General features: G+C 44.9%; 1 protein-coding gene across 1 annotated transcript in view; it reads right to left on the reverse strand.

The window, feature by feature from the left end:
* The window catches only part of DOP1B (DOP1 leucine zipper like protein B), a 202,967-nt gene that overhangs the window by 60,081 nt on the left and 124,507 nt on the right, over positions 1 to 18,379 (reverse strand). Inside the window, exons 13-18 of the mRNA XM_077479923.1 lie at positions 16,409 to 16,597; positions 11,568 to 12,228; positions 5,366 to 5,637; positions 2,759 to 2,911; positions 1,537 to 1,637; positions 331 to 521 (exon numbers count right to left, since the gene is read on the reverse strand). Coding sequence (XP_077336049.1) covers positions 331 to 521; positions 1,537 to 1,637; positions 2,759 to 2,911; positions 5,366 to 5,637; positions 11,568 to 12,228; positions 16,409 to 16,597 — 1,567 coding nt within the window. The remainder of the gene's footprint in view (positions 1 to 330; positions 522 to 1,536; positions 1,638 to 2,758; positions 2,912 to 5,365; positions 5,638 to 11,567; positions 12,229 to 16,408; positions 16,598 to 18,379) is intronic.

Below are 18,379 nucleotides of genomic sequence, written 5' to 3' on the forward strand. Positions count from 1 at the left end.
CCCGGAACCAATCCGATGCAGCCGATGGCTAGGCAGGAAGTTGAGTGAGGGCAAGATAGTGACAGGTAGCCCTAAGAGGTACTATGGGGCTTCCGTTGCCGGATGTCTCTTTTGCAATTTCCCACACAGAGAAGCCGTCGCTGACAGCTCTGCAGGGGACCAGACCGGAGCTGTTTGAGAAAAGGTATTTATAGAGATTTGTTCTTTACAGGTCTACTGTAGATAGGTTAGTCTTAGAATGTTGCTGTGAGTAGATTTAGAGTTAGTTGTTCTTCAGCTGAACTTCTACTTTAATAGTAACTAAAGAAAATTGGCAGCCTCATATTATACCTGAGGAGTTTTTCTGCTTAATGCAATGGATAGATGTCCTCTGTGTCTTGGGATGGAGCAGCAGCAATAACACGGGTTCCAGAATCCGAGCAACATCATTCAAAGATAGGGCACGCACCAGCCAGCCCTGAGCGGCTGCACCAATAGCTCCATCAGTACAGTTCAGGCTGTCCAGGACAACAAACAGGGACCTGCAGAGGAGAACAGATGTCAATAACTAATACAGGTAGCTGCAGCCTCATCAACCAATACAGTAGGCTTCCATTTTTGACCTTTCCTTCTGAAAATGCTACTTATCTAGCTGTCATGTCAACCCTCTGGCTTCAATACTGTCTGAGTCAATGACCTGAAACACCTTTCCAAGTCAGGATTTCTGATTTTACCCTGAGTTTACTTGCTGCATGTTGGTTCAGTGTCATTAACTCAGAAAGTCCTGAAGCCAAAGGCAGCCAGGTACCTAGTATTTTTTTAAAGGACGAGAAACTATATATTTTTTCTGTCATTAAATAATGGGAAATACATATCTGTGGCAAGTAAATATGTTTTATAACTATGGAAGGTGAACCAACGAGCTTCCAATTGCAAATGCTATGACAAAAATAATTTGCAGCGTAATAAATATAACCCTAAGCTTTTGTCCATGAACGCTTACTGCAGTTTTTGGTATCTGTATTAACAACAACAACAACAACAACGCACCATCCTTTATATTCATTATATCCTAAAAATGTTGCTAAAAAAACAAAAACGGAAGTGACAGCAAAATAGAGGACTAGACATAGATTCAGATGCGAGTCTAATCTACCTTTTCTCTGAAGAATGATCCGTTTTTGGATGGCGCTTCAGAAGCTACTGACTGATGAGAAATCAATCTGATGCCTCCTCACTGCCTGTTTTAACCCCATTCTTGGCAACATGCTGCATGATGCCGTTTGCCTGAATGTGCCACGCTCGGTGGGTTTGCTGCCGTTGATGACTACATGTCAGGTACACTTTGCCATGGTTTCAATGCTTCGCTTCCCATGTAATAACCTCCATCTGATGCCTACTGCAGGTTAAGGGAGGGAGTGTTTGGTGGGTGCCAAAAACGCATCCTAACCACGCATTCCCCCTCCACCCCAACCACACGTCTAAATGAGGCCTTGGAACTATAGGCCTGTAGTGTCAGATTAAAAAAAGTTTTGATCTTATTTGTATTTCAGTCACCTGTCAAAGGATCGGTTGTGAGAAGTGACACGGCTGCCTTGTATTTCTCTTGTCAGGTGCCAAATTACTGAGAATCGGAACAAAGCTTCCAACCTAGTCACCTGAGATGAAAGATGATAAAAATAGAATATACATTCTCAAGTGTTAACACAGCAATATTCAATGACATCACATGTTGGCAATGTAAGTGTGCCATTATTCATGGACCTTAAGCCTTAGTGTGCCATTATTCCTGGATCCTAAGTGCCAGTGGGTCATTGTTATGGGATCCAAGGCATCAGTGTGACATTTTGCTGGGATGCCCATTATCAGTTTGTCATTGTTACAAGATACCCAATATCAGTGTGCCATTTTTCTGGAATTCCAAAGTGTCAGTATGTCATTGTTCTGGTATCTCCAGTGTCAGTGTGGTATTATTCTGGGAGCCACAGGGTCAGTGTGTCACTGTTCTGGGATCTCAAGGGTCAGTGTGTTATTGACCTAGGATCTCCACTGTTCGTAAGACAATGTTCTGGGGGTCCTCACTGTCAGTGTGTCATTGTTCTGAAATCTCAAGTGTTCAACGTGTCATTGGCCTGGATCTACAGAGTTAGTGTGTCAGTGTTCTAGGATCCTCAAGCTCAGCGCGTCATTGCTCTGGGATCCCAATGTCAGTTTGTCATCGTTCTGGTGTCAGTGTTCCATTGTCCTGGGATCCTCAGGGTCATTGTGTCATTGTTCTGGGATCCCAATAACCCAAGGTTCTAGCTTTTCAAGTGTCAATGTGCCATGTTCATGGATCCTGAGTGTCCGTGTGTCATTGTTCTGTGATCCCCAGTGTCAGTGTGCCATTGGTTCCAGGATCCCAAGTGTCAGTGTGTCATTGTTCTTGGGATCCTTGATGTCAGGGTGTCATTGTTCTGGGATCCCCAGTGTCAGCGTGTCATTGTTCTGGTGTCAGTTTTCCTTTGTCCTGGAATTCTCAGGGTCATCGTGTCATTGCTCTGGGATCCAAATAACAATGTGTCAAGGTTCTGACTTTAAAAGTGTCAATGTGCCATTGTTCATGGGTCCCAAGTGTCAGTGTGTCATTGTTCTGTGATCCTCAGTGTCAGTGTGTGTAATTGACCTGGGATCCCGAGTGTCAGTGTACCTTTGCTCTAGGATCATGTTTGAGTCATTGTTCAGGGATGCCACTATCCTGAGTTCTAGTATTGGCCCCAGAGAAAAGCCAGAACATTACCTTATCATTGTCAAGCAGGGTCTGGCAGATGATCTCCTCGCAAATGTTAGCAGATGGGGCCAGGCAATGCAGACGGTAGAAAAGCTCCACACAGGTGATATGATGCTCTCTGGTCTCCATGTTTAGCTGATTCCATAGGACATGAGCCACTCTCTGCCGGGAGAAAACTGTTATATCATCTCAACAAACAACAACTGGCATGTACAAAATGCACGGTTTAAAATGGCATCCCGTCCTCTTCTGCACACATTTAGGGCAGCACATAAAAATAAGAGGATTCCTGAGTACAAACACCAAAAGGTTTTGACACATGGGCTACAGACTAAGGTTTAAAGAGTCCTGAATGAGGGCATATCTGAATATCCAGTCTTCAGTGTAGTTATTAAAATGGTGCAGATTTATTTATGAATATTCATTTCATACATGGCCTTTTGCTTAGTTTTTTCTTTCCCTGAGCATGATATTTCAGATTGAGTGTTAGCAATGAGAAGTCACAGTTAGCCCTTGTACACACGGTCGGACATTCAGACAGAAAATGTCCGATCGGACCGTGTTGTCGGATAATCCGATTGTGTGTGGGCTCCATCGGACTGTTTCCGTCAGAATATCCGACAGACAAAGTTTTAGAGCTGGGCTATAAAACTTTCCGACAACATGATCCGATCGGACTTTGTCCGATAGTGTGTAGAGAATTCTGATCGGACAAAGTGCCACGCATGCTCAGATCAAATTCCTAGACCAAAGCTACTGGCTACTAGCCTGAACGTAGTGCCGTCGTAACGAAATTATGTCATCGCGTTATGTACGATCGGATTTTCCGACAACTTTGTCCGACCGTGGGTAACTAGATATTGTAGGGGCAACTACTGGGTATACTGAACCCATATGAAATGGGATGTCACATACCTTCAGGAAGTGGTGAAGTAACTACAAAACGTCAACCTATACTTTCTGTAACAGATTTATTTTAGCAAATATCTTAAAAGGACTTCCCCACAACCAGCAGAAAAGTGAACATCTCTTTAAAGGACAAGATGACCTTTTGGAACATAATACATGTTCCACCCACATTTAGGTTCGGACCTGAGTGAAAGAATGGAACTACAACTACCATCATCCACCCTAGCTGACTACTTATATTTCTGAATGAACTGCGAGGGCGCTGATGAGCGCTCTTGTAGCTTATTTACAAGCCCTGCAGTTTTCAAACTGACAGCCTGTATGGAGGTAAGGGCTGAAATCCCTTAGGGCTTTGTCTGCAGAAACCGGACATTGCACCCCTGATTCGCAGATCTTGGGTGCAATGCTTCCCAGGTTGCTGCAAGAACAAATAACACTGGTCTACAATTTTTGGGAAATTATCGACCTCCAAGATAAAATGTACTAATTCTTACATATTTTGATTTGATAAATTAGCAAACAGGTGATAAACTTGTTGGTTGGCTAAAGTTTTCAAGATATTTCACAATAAAGATTTATACACAGGTGGATATATTTGCCTACAAGTGAGGGAGGTGTCTGATGATCATGATGCCTCGTAATTTCTCAACAAATAAAATGGAAGTGTATACATTTTTACCTAACTGTAATGTATTGCTCTTTTATTGACAGGTGCATTTGCCATGGCCAGATCTATGCATCATACCATTACATCTGGTGGCTTGTGAAAGTGTCATTGCCAAACATTTCCAAGCAACAGTTGCGTGTTATTTTCCCTCAGAAGCCACGATGCCTTGAAACTTGTGTAAAGAAACGCAGATAAATTCTGCTTCATTTGTGCCGAGTAGCGATGGGCTGGGGCGTGTTCAGATCGAGCCCGCCAGGAAGCCAGGACTGCACACCGCCAATCATAGGCAGTGTGTGTATGTGCAGCTGCGAATCGGGAAATGTCTCACTGCCTATGATTGGCGGTGTGCAGTGACTGCTTCCTGGCGGGCTCAATCCAACCACGCCCAAGCCCATCACTCGTGGCGAGGTTACATTTGCATCTCAAAAAAGCAGCATGACGGCAGTGGTAAATAAAAGGCAGACCTAAACCCCAGAGAATCTGTGGGGTATTGCCAAGAGGATGATGAGACACCAGACCCAACAATGGTGGCGAGCCGCTATCAAAGCAACCTGGGGCTTCCATAACACCTCAGCAGTGCCACAGGATTATCGCCTCAATGCCACGCCGCATTGATGCAGTAATTCATGCAAAAGTAGCTCCGACTAAGTATTGAGTGCATACTATACTGTACATGGACATACCTTTCAGTAAGTCAACACTTCTGTATTAAAAATCCTTTTTTTTTTATTGGTCTTATGTAATATTCTAATTTTTGAAGATACTGAATTTTGGGTTTTCACTAGCTTCAAGCCATAATCATCAAAATTTTAAAAAAGAAATGCTTGAAATATCACTGTGTGTAATGCATCTAAATAAAATACCGTATATGAGATTTACTTTTTTAATTGAATTACTGAAATAACCTTTTTGATGATATTCTAATTTTTTTTTTAACTGCACCTGTATATGAATAATCAAAGTGCTGTGTTTGCAGAATAGGGTCATGTCAGGTCCAATATTTCTTAACCAACTGACACTTGAATAGTGAGAAAACTTACAGGGTAGAAATCGGTCTTCTCAGCTATGAGTTTAAGGATTCCTGGCGAGATGGGTGGAACGGTGACCATCTGTAACTTCCCGAAGACTGCATTATACCCGGACGTCTTGGAGCGTTTCATTCTGTCATCCATGACGATAGACAGAGACTGCGAATGGTTAACTACCTCCAGTAGAGTGGAAATGGCGACATTCTGTATATAACAATCCTTCACACAGCAGCACACGGTCATCAGGGACTTGAACCACAGAGGGAAGCCAGCGTCACCTGAACCTGGAGCAAACAGGAGATAGTTAGGTGAATCCATTTCAATGTACATTTATATAGAATTGGTAATAGTGTTTGCTTAACATGGAACTGATCCCATCCAGAATTTTTATTTTTAGACTTTTATGCAGATATCATCCTGCCCTAGGTACACCTGAAAAGATGATGTCCTTGTGTACAAGCTTATACCTATGTATCATGTAATTATTCTTATTAAGTACTATTACTTTTACGTTCCTGTAAGCATCATGGGATATGTATATATATATAATATAAATTACCTGTACAGATTACCAGACAAGGAGGAAAGATTGGTTTACATTATCTCATCTACAGTCTTCTAACTTCTCTTTTCATCAATCCATTGCATCCATGCCTACTGCCAAAATCCTTAAAGCTGAACTCTGGGAAAAAAAACTTTAATTTTAAACCCAATCCCGGAAAAAAAAAAAAAAAAATCTACCCTTGTAGTGGGACACCCCCTCACCACACACACTGCTCGTTATGTCTAAGCCTACTAGGTACAGGAACAGCCATTGTTACCGTGTTTCCCTGAAAATAAGCCCGGGTCTTATGTTAATTTTGGCAACCAAAAACACAGTAGGGCTTATTTTTGGGGGTAGGTCTTACCATGTAATGTGCCGTCTTCTCTCCCCCTCTCCCTCCCTGCCTGTCAGGAATCCTCAGTGTGAACCAAGTGAAAAAACCTTGTAAAAGCCTATAATCCACTCTATTACAGTAGTATATATATTGTAAAATATGTGCGTTTCTGTAATATACTTGGGCCAAATGCCTTCGGTATAGCACTGCTCGATGCTTCCGTGATCCACCGAAGCTCTCTTCCCCGCTCTGAGCTCTGCAGAGGGAGGGGCCGAGACCCCCTGCTGACAGCTGGGAGAAGAGGAAGAGAACAGCAGGTGGTCAGCTGAGCAGCAAGTGGCACTGTACCGAAGGTAGTTGGCACAAGTATATTACAGAAACAAACACATTGTACATTATTTACGACTGTAATAGAGTGGATTATAGGATTTTACAGGCATTTTAAACCTAGGACTTATATTGCAGCCCTCCTGGAAAATAACGCTAAGTCTTATTTTTGGGGTAGGTCTTATTTTCAGGGAATAACGGTACTTACCCAATCCCACGCTCTGGTTGGTTCCAGCGCTATCTTCTTCTCCCCATTGCTCTGGTCTGTAGCCAGTCCCTTGGCATCATCATGTACAATGCAGAGTCATTGACCCTGCATTGTACATGGAGGAAGCAAGAATGTGGTCATGAGTGGCTTAGAGAGGAGACTGGGGGACCAGTCATGCTGATAGAGATACCCTGCTGGGGCAAGGACTAAGGTAATGATTTTTCCTTAATCTGGCATCAATATACTGAGCATTTAACCCTTGCAGAACAGGGGGCCTCATTGGCGATTTTTTTTTTAATCCTCAAGGGCCTTTGCAAAACCACATATTACCTGTTAAAAGTAGCAGTGATAGCCGTGACATCATAACTGTGCTGTACATAGCCTGTGCAGGAGGTTGAGCTTTGGGAGGGACCCAGCAGGTTCCACCCACTACAGACCACCTGCAGAAAACTGCAGGAGGGGGTGGAGACAAGACCAGTCACCCTGCACAAGGAGGGAGAGCAGAAGTTATCAGTCCTTATTACAGAAAGATCCTGCACAGAGGGAAAGCACAGTAGATGTTTTAGACTGGAATTGCTGCACAAATCTGGAAGATGCACACAAATACGCCAAGATTCAATTAAGAATACACATGCCAACAGAGTGCGGGATGGGTGGTTGTCTATACCAGGCCTAGCACCGGTGGAGTTGATCTTGCATTGACTGAATGGGTTAGGGCTGAATATATGTATTGTATATACTTAAGTATAAGCCGAGTTTTTCAGCACATTTTTTAGGCTGAAAAACCCCACCTCGGCTCATACTCGAGTGAGGGTGCCCATCTGCAGCTGTACCTGTAATTACTAAAACAGTGGGTGTCTCCCGCTGTGTCATGTAGTCTGTGCGGCCGTCCACTGTAACAAAGCCCCGCCTCCTCCTGGTCCATGATAGATGGAACGCCGATACAATGCTGGGAAACTGTATCAGTGTTCTGTTTAACACGGACGAGGAGGAGGCAGGGCTTTGTTACAATGGACGGCCGCCAAACAGACTGCATGACACAGTGGGAGACATCTGTTTTAGTTATCATAGGTACCGCTGCAGATGGGCACAGTGAGGCTGCAGACGGGCACAGTGAGGCTGCAGACAGGCATTGTTTACCCAGTAGCTGCTGCATTTCCCACCCTAGGCTTAAAATTGAGTTAATACGTTCTGCCATTTTTTTGTGGTAAAATTAGGTGCCTCGGGTTATATTTGGGTCAACCTATACTCGAGTATATACGGTATGATTGTTTGCATTTCCTGTAGATTGCTCTATGATCTGACTACCTCAGCTGGGGCGATTCCCTGTTTCATCACTATGTAACTTGTATCATTGTATGTCCCATGATCTGAGGCATTTTGATATCGTGACACAGATGTTCTGGAACCTGTCTTAGTTTATTTAATGCATTTTATTTCTTATTTAAAAAAAATAAATACACATGCCTCCTGGGTTAAGACATTGTCTGCCTAGTCTGCAGTTGCAGTTGAGCTTTAGTCCAGAGGTGGCTAGAGGAGGGAAATGCGAGCAATGTAACAGGTTTGCTTTAATGCCCCCATACCCAGAAGCATTCACGTTTTCTATGCTCCCCCACAACTCCATTCAGCTACCAGGAGCAAACAGAAATACGTATCATTGCATTGGTATTGGTATTCATTATAATAAATACTCATCATTGCATTGGTACTTGGTGATGGGCTCAGGCCTGTCACACGGGGGTAAAGAAAGCGACCTCAGCCCCCCATAATCTCAGATGAGAGCTGCTCCAGGATTACACAGGGCTTCAGTTCCTTGCTACTGAGGGCTGAATGGAGCAGTGGGGGAGTGAAAAGAAAATCTGAGTTTTTTGCTGGGGAGGAGATAGTAAAGTAAACCTGTTGTTTTTCCAAAATTTAACTTAAAATTCAAATGTTTTTAAAGCCACATTAGACATTTCTCTATGGACATCTGACTCCCCTTGCAATTTTACTTCTCCTCTGTGTTTGTGATTTTTATTCTACAACATTTTAAAATGGCCCGTTATTAGCATTGATAGGGCCTAGCTAGGACCAACCTACCTAAAATGGCCCCTGTCATTAGCATTGATGGGGCCTAGCTAGGACCAACCTGCATAAAATGGCCCATCATTAGCATTGATAAGGCCTAGCTAGGCACACCCTTCCTAAAATGGCCCTGTTTATACCGTTGATAGGGCCTAGCTAGGACAATCCTGTCTGAAATGGCCACTGTCTAAAGCGTTTATAGGGCCAGCTATAACCATCCTTCCTAAAATGGCCACTGTCTATAGCAGTGATGGCGAACCTTGGCACTCCAGATGTTTTGGAACTACATTTCCCATGATGCTCAACTACACCGCAGAGTGCAGGAGCATCATGGGAAATGTAGTTCCAAAACATCTGGGGTGCCGAGGTTCGCCATCACTGGTCTATAGCGTTGATAGGGCCTAGCTATGACCATCCTGCCTGAAATGACCACTGTCTATAGCATTGATAGGGCCTAGCTAAGACCATCCTGCCTGAAATGACCACTGTCTATAGTGTTGACAGGACTTAGCTAAGACCATCCTGCCTGAAATGGCCACTGTCTATAGTGTTGATAGGGCCTAGCTAAGACCATCCTGCCTGAAATGACCACTGTCTATCGTGTTCATAGGGCCTAGCTAAGACCATCCTGCCTGAAATGGCCACTGTCTATAGCGTTGATGGGGCCTAGCTAAGACCATCCTGCCTGAAATGGCCACTGTCTATAGCGTTGATGGGGCCTAGCTAAGACCATCCTGCCTGAAATGACCACTGTCTATAGCGTTGATAGGGCCTAGCTAAGACCATCCTGCCTGAAATGGCCACTGTCTATAGCGTTGATGGGGGCCTAGCTAAGACCATCCTGCCTGAAAAAGCCACTGTCTATAGTGTTGATGGGGCCTAGCTAAGACCATCCTGTCTGAAATGGCCACTGTCTATAGCATTGATGGGGCCTAGCTAAGACCATCCTGCCTGAAATGACCACACTCTATAGTGTTCATAGGGCCCAGCTAAGACCATCCTGCCTGAAATAGCCACTGTCTATAGCATTGATGGGGCCTAGCTAAGACCATCCTGCCGGAAATAGCCACTGTCTATAGCGTTGATGGGGCCTAGCTAAGACCATCCTGCCTGAAATGGCCACTGTCTATAGCATTGATGGGGCCTAGCTAAGACCATCCTGCCTGAAATAGCCACTGTCTATAGCGTTGATGGGGCCTGGCTAAGACCATCCTGCCTGAAATGACCACTGTCTATAGCGTTGATAGGGCCTAGCTAAGACCATCCTGCCTGAAATGACCGCTGTCTATAGTGTTGATAGGGCCTAGCTAAGACCATCCTGCCTGAAATGGCCACTGTCTATAGCGTTGATGGGGCCTAGCTATGACCATCATGTGTATTCCCAACACCTCATACCAGGTACTTGGCAGAGAGCAGAGTACAGCTGTTCAGTTTCATCCTCAGACAGGTAGACAGGGAAGGTAGCGCAGTCCAGCAGGAACTGGCAGGCAGCAGCGAAGGCCTCTCGGCAGTCCTCAGACATTTCCCCCATGTTCTGGATGATGCGGTCGATGTCCCACTCTTGTGCTGGCCCCTTATTAATTTTCCTGCTAGGAGAGCCGGACGGGGAAAATTCCACCTTATCACCTTTTTGTTTAGACACGGAAGGCCACGGAGGTTCGCCATCACTGGTCTATAGCGTTGATAGGGCCTAGCTATGACCATCCTGCCTGAAATGACCACTGTCTATAGCATTGATAGGGCCTAGCTAAGGCCATCCTGCCTGAAATGACCACTGTCTATAGTGTTGACAGGACTTAGCTAAGACCATCCTGCCTGAAATGGCCACTGTCTATAGTGTTGATAGGGCCTAGCTAAGACCATCCTGCCTGAAATGACCACTGTCTATCGTGTTCATAGGGCCTAGCTAAGACCATCCTGCCTGAAATGGCCACTGTCTATAGCGTTGATGGGGCCTAGCTAAGACCATCCTGCCTGAAATGGCCACTGTCTATAGCGTTGATGGGGCCTAGCTAAGACCATCCTGCCTGAAATGGCCACTGTCTATAGCGTTGATGGGGCCTAGCTAAGACCATCCTGCCTGAAATGACCACTGTCTATAGCGTTGATAGGGCCTAGCTAAGACCATCCTGCCTGAAATGACCACTCTCTATAGTGTTCATAGGGCCTAGCTAAGACCATCCTGCCTGAAATGGCCACTGTCTATAGCGTTGATGGGGGCCTAGCTAAGACCATCCTGCCTGAAATAGCCACTGTCTATAGTGTTGATGGGGCCTAGCTAAGACCATCCTGCCTGAAATGGCCACTGTCTATAGCATTGATGGGGCCTAGCTAAGACCATCCTGCCTGAAATGACCACACTCTATAGTGTTCATAGGACCCAGTTAAGACCATCCTGCCTGAAATGACCACACTCTATAGTGTTCATAGGACCCAGCTAAGACCATCCTGCCGGAAATAGCCACTGTCTATAGCGTTGATGGGGCCTAGCTAAGACCATCCTGCCTGAAATGGCCACTGTCTATAGCATTGATGGGGCCTAGCTAAGACCATCCTGCCTGAAATAGCCACTGTCTATAGCGTTGATAGGGCCTAGCTAAGACCATCCTGCCTGAAATGACCGCTGTCTATAGTGTTGATAGGGCCTAGCTAAGACCATCCTGCCTGAAATGGCCACTGTCTATAGCGTTGATGGGGCCTAGCTATGACCATCATGTGTATTCCCAACACCTCATACCAGGTACTTGGCAGAGAGCAGAGTACAGCTGTTCAGTTTCATCCTCAGACAGGTAGACAGGGAAGGTAGCGCAGTCCAGCAGGAACTGGCAGGCAGCAGCGAAGGCCTCTCGGCAGTCCTCAGACATTTCCCCCATGTTCTGGATGATGCGGTCGATGTCCCACTCTTGTGCTGGCCCCTTATTAATTTTCCTGCTAGGAGAGCCGGACGGGGAAAATTCCACCTTATCACCTTTTTGTTTAGACACGGAAGGCCACGGTGTAAAGAATTCGGTCAGCATTTGCTTGAATTGTGGTGCTGTCATCTGTTTTGTCTCCCAAGCCCCCCTTTTCTTCACAGCTTCCTGCTTCTCTGGGGTCACCTGGGTGCCATTCTTTTGAGTCTGCAGCTGAATTCCAAACAGATGTTTGCTGGCAAAGGTGGCTATGAGATCTTGTATGCAGTGTAGTGTCTTCTGAATGCTGCCGCCCTTTTTCCAGACGTCTCCCTTTTCTGGGCACACTCTGGGCATACGCAAGTACCCAGCGAGCTCCGGGGAGGAGGCACTAAGGCCAATGCCGCTATCTTCAGATTTCAGAGGAGGGTAGACGGGGTCCTCTTCTGCGATCTCCGCCTCCACATCCCCATTCTGTTTCGATTTCACAGATTCTTTTGATGGACTCTGGAAAAAATATAGTCGCATGGATTAAAGAGGAACTGCAGTCTGCTCAGATAATTTGTAATGAAAACATCTTTTACATTCTGAAGCTTCCCTCCAACCACTTTGCACATTATTTTATATATACTGAGCTTCTGTACTTGCCAAATATGCTGCAGAAATCTCCCTCCACTGAGTCTGGCTGCATCCATTTTAACTGTGGGCAGCTGAAGCTGCTGCCTGTTCACTTCCTGGATTTACACAGACACACACCTCCATCTCCGCAGCTCTCATTGGCCCTTTTATGACTCAACCCCCCTCTCCCTTCCTGACAAACTCTGCCTGGAGTTTGCATGTTCTCCCTGTGCCTGCGTGGGTTTCCTCCGGGTACTCCGGTTTCCTCCCACACTCTCTAAAAGACATGCTGTTAGGTAAATCCGATCCTGTCTAGATTGGCCCTAGTATATGTATGACTGTGTGCTAGGGACCTTTAGGTTGTAAGCTCTTTGAGGGTAAGGACTGATGTGAATGTACAATGTACATGTAAAGCGCTGCGTAAATTGACGGCGCTATATAAGTACTTGTTGAAATAAAATAAACTCTCACGAGAGAGAGAGAGAGCTGTGCATGATGTCATAAGCCTAGGCTTTTTACCAGACAAGAAACAGGAAGTGGGCTGTATTTACTGGCAGAAAAAAAATTTTTACTATCCAAAGTTAAAACAACAAGGACAGCAGATTTAATAGATAGAAAGATGAAAAAATGACTGAAGTTCCACTCTAAGAAGACAAAATTAAAAAAAGGCATGAATCTCAAAAACAATCTTTCCTTAAAAAAATATATATATATTTTTTTAATAGGGAAACACAAAGGATGCAATCACAGAGTTCTCCTTCTGAAAATGCTGGCTGCCTGGCTTTCATTCTACACCTCTTGCTTAAATTTCTTTGAGTCAATAATCCCAAACAAATCGAGTCGAGTGTCTCTAATTTTAATTTTCTGCACTCCGCTGCTCCACCAATTTAGTTGCAATTGTCCTAATTATCAGAATGTCTTCAAGCCTGAAGACCCCCATAGATGGCTCAACTTTCTGCTGATTAGTGCTGAATTCGAGCTGTGAATGGTTGTGCAATTAACACCTAACATGACAAAAGTCCATTTTAATATTTACGGAGCTGGGTGGAAAATTATTGGCCAAACAATAACTGTACACTATCAGATGCAGTCACTGCTTTGCAGCACCAAGGTATTTAGGCAACTGTGGGAGCCATATCTCAAAACACAGTGCAATTGCCAGAATCACATTGCATGGGTGTGAACATTTATGCAATGTGATTCAGGTGTGGTGTAAAAAAAGGATTCTGCACCATTTTGGTGCAGATGAGATGCGATTTCAGCCATACAAAAAGTATGGCTGAAATTGCACCACATAGAAATCGCACGTAATGTGCACAGGAATGCGGTGCAATTCCTGTATGAATCACATGCGGTGTTTACATCGCACAAGTGTGAACCCGGGCTAAATCAATCTCTTATAAAGCATTAACAGCCCGAGTAGAAAAGCCTGTGAACTGCCAGCATGCTGCACAAAAGTGTTCTCTTGATGGAAGCAGTGGTCTCTCTGAAGAGGTCTGCCATGTCCCTTACTGAATAAGGGCTAGAACTCGCCAATCATCAAAGAGTATGAACTTCTCTACTCAGGCTGTGACTGCTTTCTAAAGGAAACTAATAACTTGCACATTTTGTTTTGATACACCTAGAGTGTAATTAGTAGATTTAAATGGACAGTTTAGTTGGACTTTACAGCGGAACTTAAGGCACACATACTTACTTTAGCTCCAATGGTCCGAAGCTAGCGCCCCCTCGCTAGTGTTTGTATCTTCTCTCCAGTCTTCGGATGTTTTCATTGACTGACACAGGATGACATCACTCCTGCGCATGCACGGGAATTGAATCATCCCGGCACACTTCAAGCTCAGTTTACTGTACATTCTGTAGCTCAGAGCTCCGTTCACATCTTGGCATTCCAGAATCGGCACGATTCTGCCCGCAATCCGGAAACACGACAAATCATGGGGCGCCCTGTGCGATTCCAGTCTCTTCCAATGGCTCCCCGATCACGACACGATTTTGCCCCGATTATCGCTTGACGAATCACGGGCCGCCTGTCACCCCAAAAGAAGTACAAGAACTTCTTTTGGGCGACAGGCGTGCCGCGATTCTGTTTGCGTGATTTTACCATGATCAGGGTGCCATTGGAAGTGACGGGGATAGCACAGGCGCCCTGCAGTGATTCCGGATCGCGAACAGAATCGAGGTCCATTCTGCCTGCAATTCGGAACGCCAAGATGTGAACGGAGCCTAGTTTTGCAGAGGATTGTAAATAGGCAGGTAAGTGTTTTATTGCAGAAGAGACATTGTGTGTCCCTTCTGCAATAAAGGCCCTGCCTGTTTGCAATCTTTTTGTTTTTTAACTTTAGTTCTGTTTTAACATGAACCTGCCAAGAGCTACCATCACCTGCTTGTTTTTATAGGTGAAGGACTGAAATCCTGATCCTGGATTCAGCACCTAATAAACCAATGGGCAGGAGGAAGTATGCAGCCAGTGAAGTCTCAAAAGCCGGACCTTCTGTACGTTTGTGTTTGTTGCGGCTCAGTGAGTTACTACAAAATAAAACCATGGTTGGCTAGACAGCTAATAAAACTTACATGTTCAAAAAGCAAGCCAAAAACAGCAACACCCATATCCTATCCTTTCCTGCCCTGGCAGGTTCTCTTCAAAGTGTTACTCGTAATTGTTTGATCTCCACCTATCTTAATTTTCATTACCCCGTTTAATGAGAAGGAATATACTTTGCACAGCCCAGCCTGCCAGGACCAGGACAGCATTTTTATGCTCCCAGCACTCCTCTGTAAACAGCCCTGAGCGTTGGAGAGAAGACTGCCAGTGGGCAAGGGAGCAAGGAATAAGATCCCTCCTAGACATAACAAGCATTTAACCCCTGCACTGCGACACTGCAAGAATGTTTTTTTTCTTAGTCTGCTTTTAGTCCCCGTTCACACTGAACGCGGCTTTGAAATTGCACAATTTCAAAGCCGCCGGTCAGTTCGACTTCAGGTGCAACGTGGCTGACATCCAATGCGACTTCATGCTCAGATGTCTAAATAGTGCGGCACCAGTGCCACAAATTCAACATGGCACCGATTTGAACGGTTCCATTGGTGACAATAGGGTGCCACTTGTCATGTGATTTGGACCTGTCAAATCGCATGACAAGTCGCACCTGTGTGAACGGGGGCTAAAAAGATTTTATTTTTTTAGATGAAAATGAAATCGCTACTTTACAAAGAGGATCCATCACCCCATTGTATGTTTGTAATGATAGCAAATGGAGACAAAAAAAAAAAAATTTCATTCAAAAAACAAAGCCTTGTGTACACTGTAATTTGCCTTATATTACTCTCACCAACTGTTATGTAAACAAGCCACAGCTGCTATTACAGGAAAAGCCTATAGGTGGCAGCAAGTGAAAGTGTCCTTTAACTAATGAACAACAAAGTGTCAAAGTGTCATTAGTAGGCCTGTTAAAGTGATTGTAAACCTAGTTACACCACTTGTACCTACAGGTGAGCCTATAATAAGGCTTACCTGTAGGCACTGTAAATATCTCCTAAACCTGCACAGTTTAGGAGATATTTACAATATATACGCTTGCGCCAACGTCATCGGCACATGTGCTGTAAACTAAGAAATGGCCCTCCATGCCATTTCTTCGCTAGCAAGTGCCATGACTGACTCTGGCCAGTCACAGAACCGGAGTCTGCGGCCCCATGAGGAAGACTGGTGAAGATGGATGCGGCCACCAGCAGGGACAACACAGGCTTTGTTTGCAAGTAAGCGCCATATAATGAGTTAATATGCGATGCATACTAGGCCTTTATGCTTTTACTTTGAAGAGGAAAAAGGAGGAAGTAAAACCCATCAGGGTTTACTTCCTTTTTAAGCCCCATAAGCCCGATCAAAATATTGTACAAAAATGTTGCTGGCATCACTAAATGGGACTAGGATAGCTAACAATATATCTAAAAATATACAGTACAGGCTTTTAAAAACTACGTTTTTGATTATCCATACATTAATCATGTAATATAACAACTGAGTGTGGGTTGTTAAAAGAAAAAAAAAAAAAAAAAAAAAGCTTACAGCATCCGGACTCATGGACTCCTCCAGGTAAGCAGGGGGCATCTGCACTTTGCTGAGCACCTTAAAGCAAGTCTTCAGAGCCTGTGTCAGTTCTGGCAGACTGAGGCTGTTCATGTTCTCGGAGAGGGACTGCGCCATGTAACTGAGCATCTGCGGCAGGTACTGCGTCTGCACCTCAGAATACAGTTCCTGAAACAAAGGAAGACACCTGTCAGCTTTTCACTGCGACCCGTCCACTTCACCAAGGCAGCAAACAAAAATAGGATTAGAATGATAAAAAATTATGATTAAAATGATAAACATTTGCACTGTCAATATCATCAAGTTAGTCTGATTAACCACTTCAGCCCCCGGACCATTTTGCTGGCCAAAGACCAGACCTCTTTTTGCGATTCGGCACTGCGTCGCTTTAACTGACAATTGCGCGGTCATGCCACGTGGCTCCCAAACAAACAAACTTGATGTCCTTTTTTTCCTCACAAATAGAGTTTTCTTTTGGTGGTATTTGATCACCCCTGCGGTTTTTATTTTTTGTGCTATAAACAAAAATAGAGCGACAATTCAAAAATATATAAAAAAAATATTTTTTCCCTGAGTTTAGGCCAATACGTATTCTTTTACATATTTTTGGTAAAAAAAAAAATCGCAATAAGCGATTATTGATTGGTTTGCGCAAAAGTTATAACATTTACAAAATAGGGGATAGTTTTATGACATTTTTATTAATATTTTTTTTTTACTAGTAATGGCGGCGATCAGCGATTTTTATTGTGACTGCGACATTATGGCGGACACAGCGGACATTTTTGACACCACTGTCATTTATACAGCAATCACTGCTATATAAATGCAGTGATTCCTGTGTAAATGACACTGGCAGTGAAGGGGTTAACCAGTGGGTGGCAGTGTAGGGGTTAAGTGTTCCTTGGGGTGTGTTACTAACTGTTGGGGGCTGGGCTTTCATTTAGTGAACACTGATCTCTGCTCCAATCACATGGAGCAGAGATCAGCGTCACTAGTTGCTAGGCAGAACGGGGAGATGCTGTTTACAATGGCATCTCTCCGCTCAGCCGCCCCGTGAGACGATCGCGGGTATGCCCATGGCGATAGAGTCCGCGGGACCCGCGACCGGACTCACGGGGGTCACGACCAGCACGCTAACGCAGGGCGGCATTAAAGTGGTTGTAAACCCTTACAAACCACTTTTACCTACAGGTAAGCCTAGATTAAGGCTTACCTGTAGGTCCAAGAAATACCTCCCAAACCTATACGGTTTAGGAGATATTTGCCCGAAGACGGGCACCGCTGTCTACGACGCATGCGCCGTAGACAGTGTCGCGCAGGCGCACTGAGCGTGGCATCCTCGATAACGAAGATGTTGCGCAATGCCGCGCGTCTCGGCTCCCGTGCGCATGCGCGGGAGTGACGTCATCGCGGCTTCACCGAATGACAGCGGCGGAGCTGCGAGACCCACCGAGAAGATGGATGCGGCGGACTACAGGGGACAACGGTGACTTCGCTGGCTCCTGTGTCAGGTAAGTGACACATAATGGGCTACTATGCGATGCATAGTAGTCCATTATGCTTTGCCTTTGCAGGGAATGAAAGAGGAAGTAAACTCATCAGGGGTTACTTCCTCTTTAAAGATTGGACGTACCTGTACGCCAATATGCCTGCCTGTGCCATTTTACCGACGTACATCGGCGTGCGCTGGTCGGGAACTGGTTAAAGGGATAAAGTCAAATTTTTTTTTCATTTAAAAATAACAAACATGTCATACTTACCTGCTCTGTGTAGTGGCTTTGCACAGAGCAGCCCGGATCCTCCTCCTTTCAGTTCCTTCGTTGACCCTCCCCTCCTGCCCCCCCCCCCACAGCAACAGCTTGCTATGCCGGCACTCGAGCTGAGCCACTGCTCTGTGTGTCCATTCAGACATGAAGACTAATGCTGCGTATACACAGTCGGAATTTC

This window comes from Lithobates pipiens, unplaced genomic scaffold (genome assembly GCF_037356315.1).
Source record: "Lithobates pipiens isolate NorthernLeopardFrog02 unplaced genomic scaffold, aLitPip1_a1.2 Scaffold_16, whole genome shotgun sequence".
NCBI lineage: Eukaryota > Metazoa > Chordata > Amphibia > Anura > Ranidae > Lithobates > Lithobates pipiens.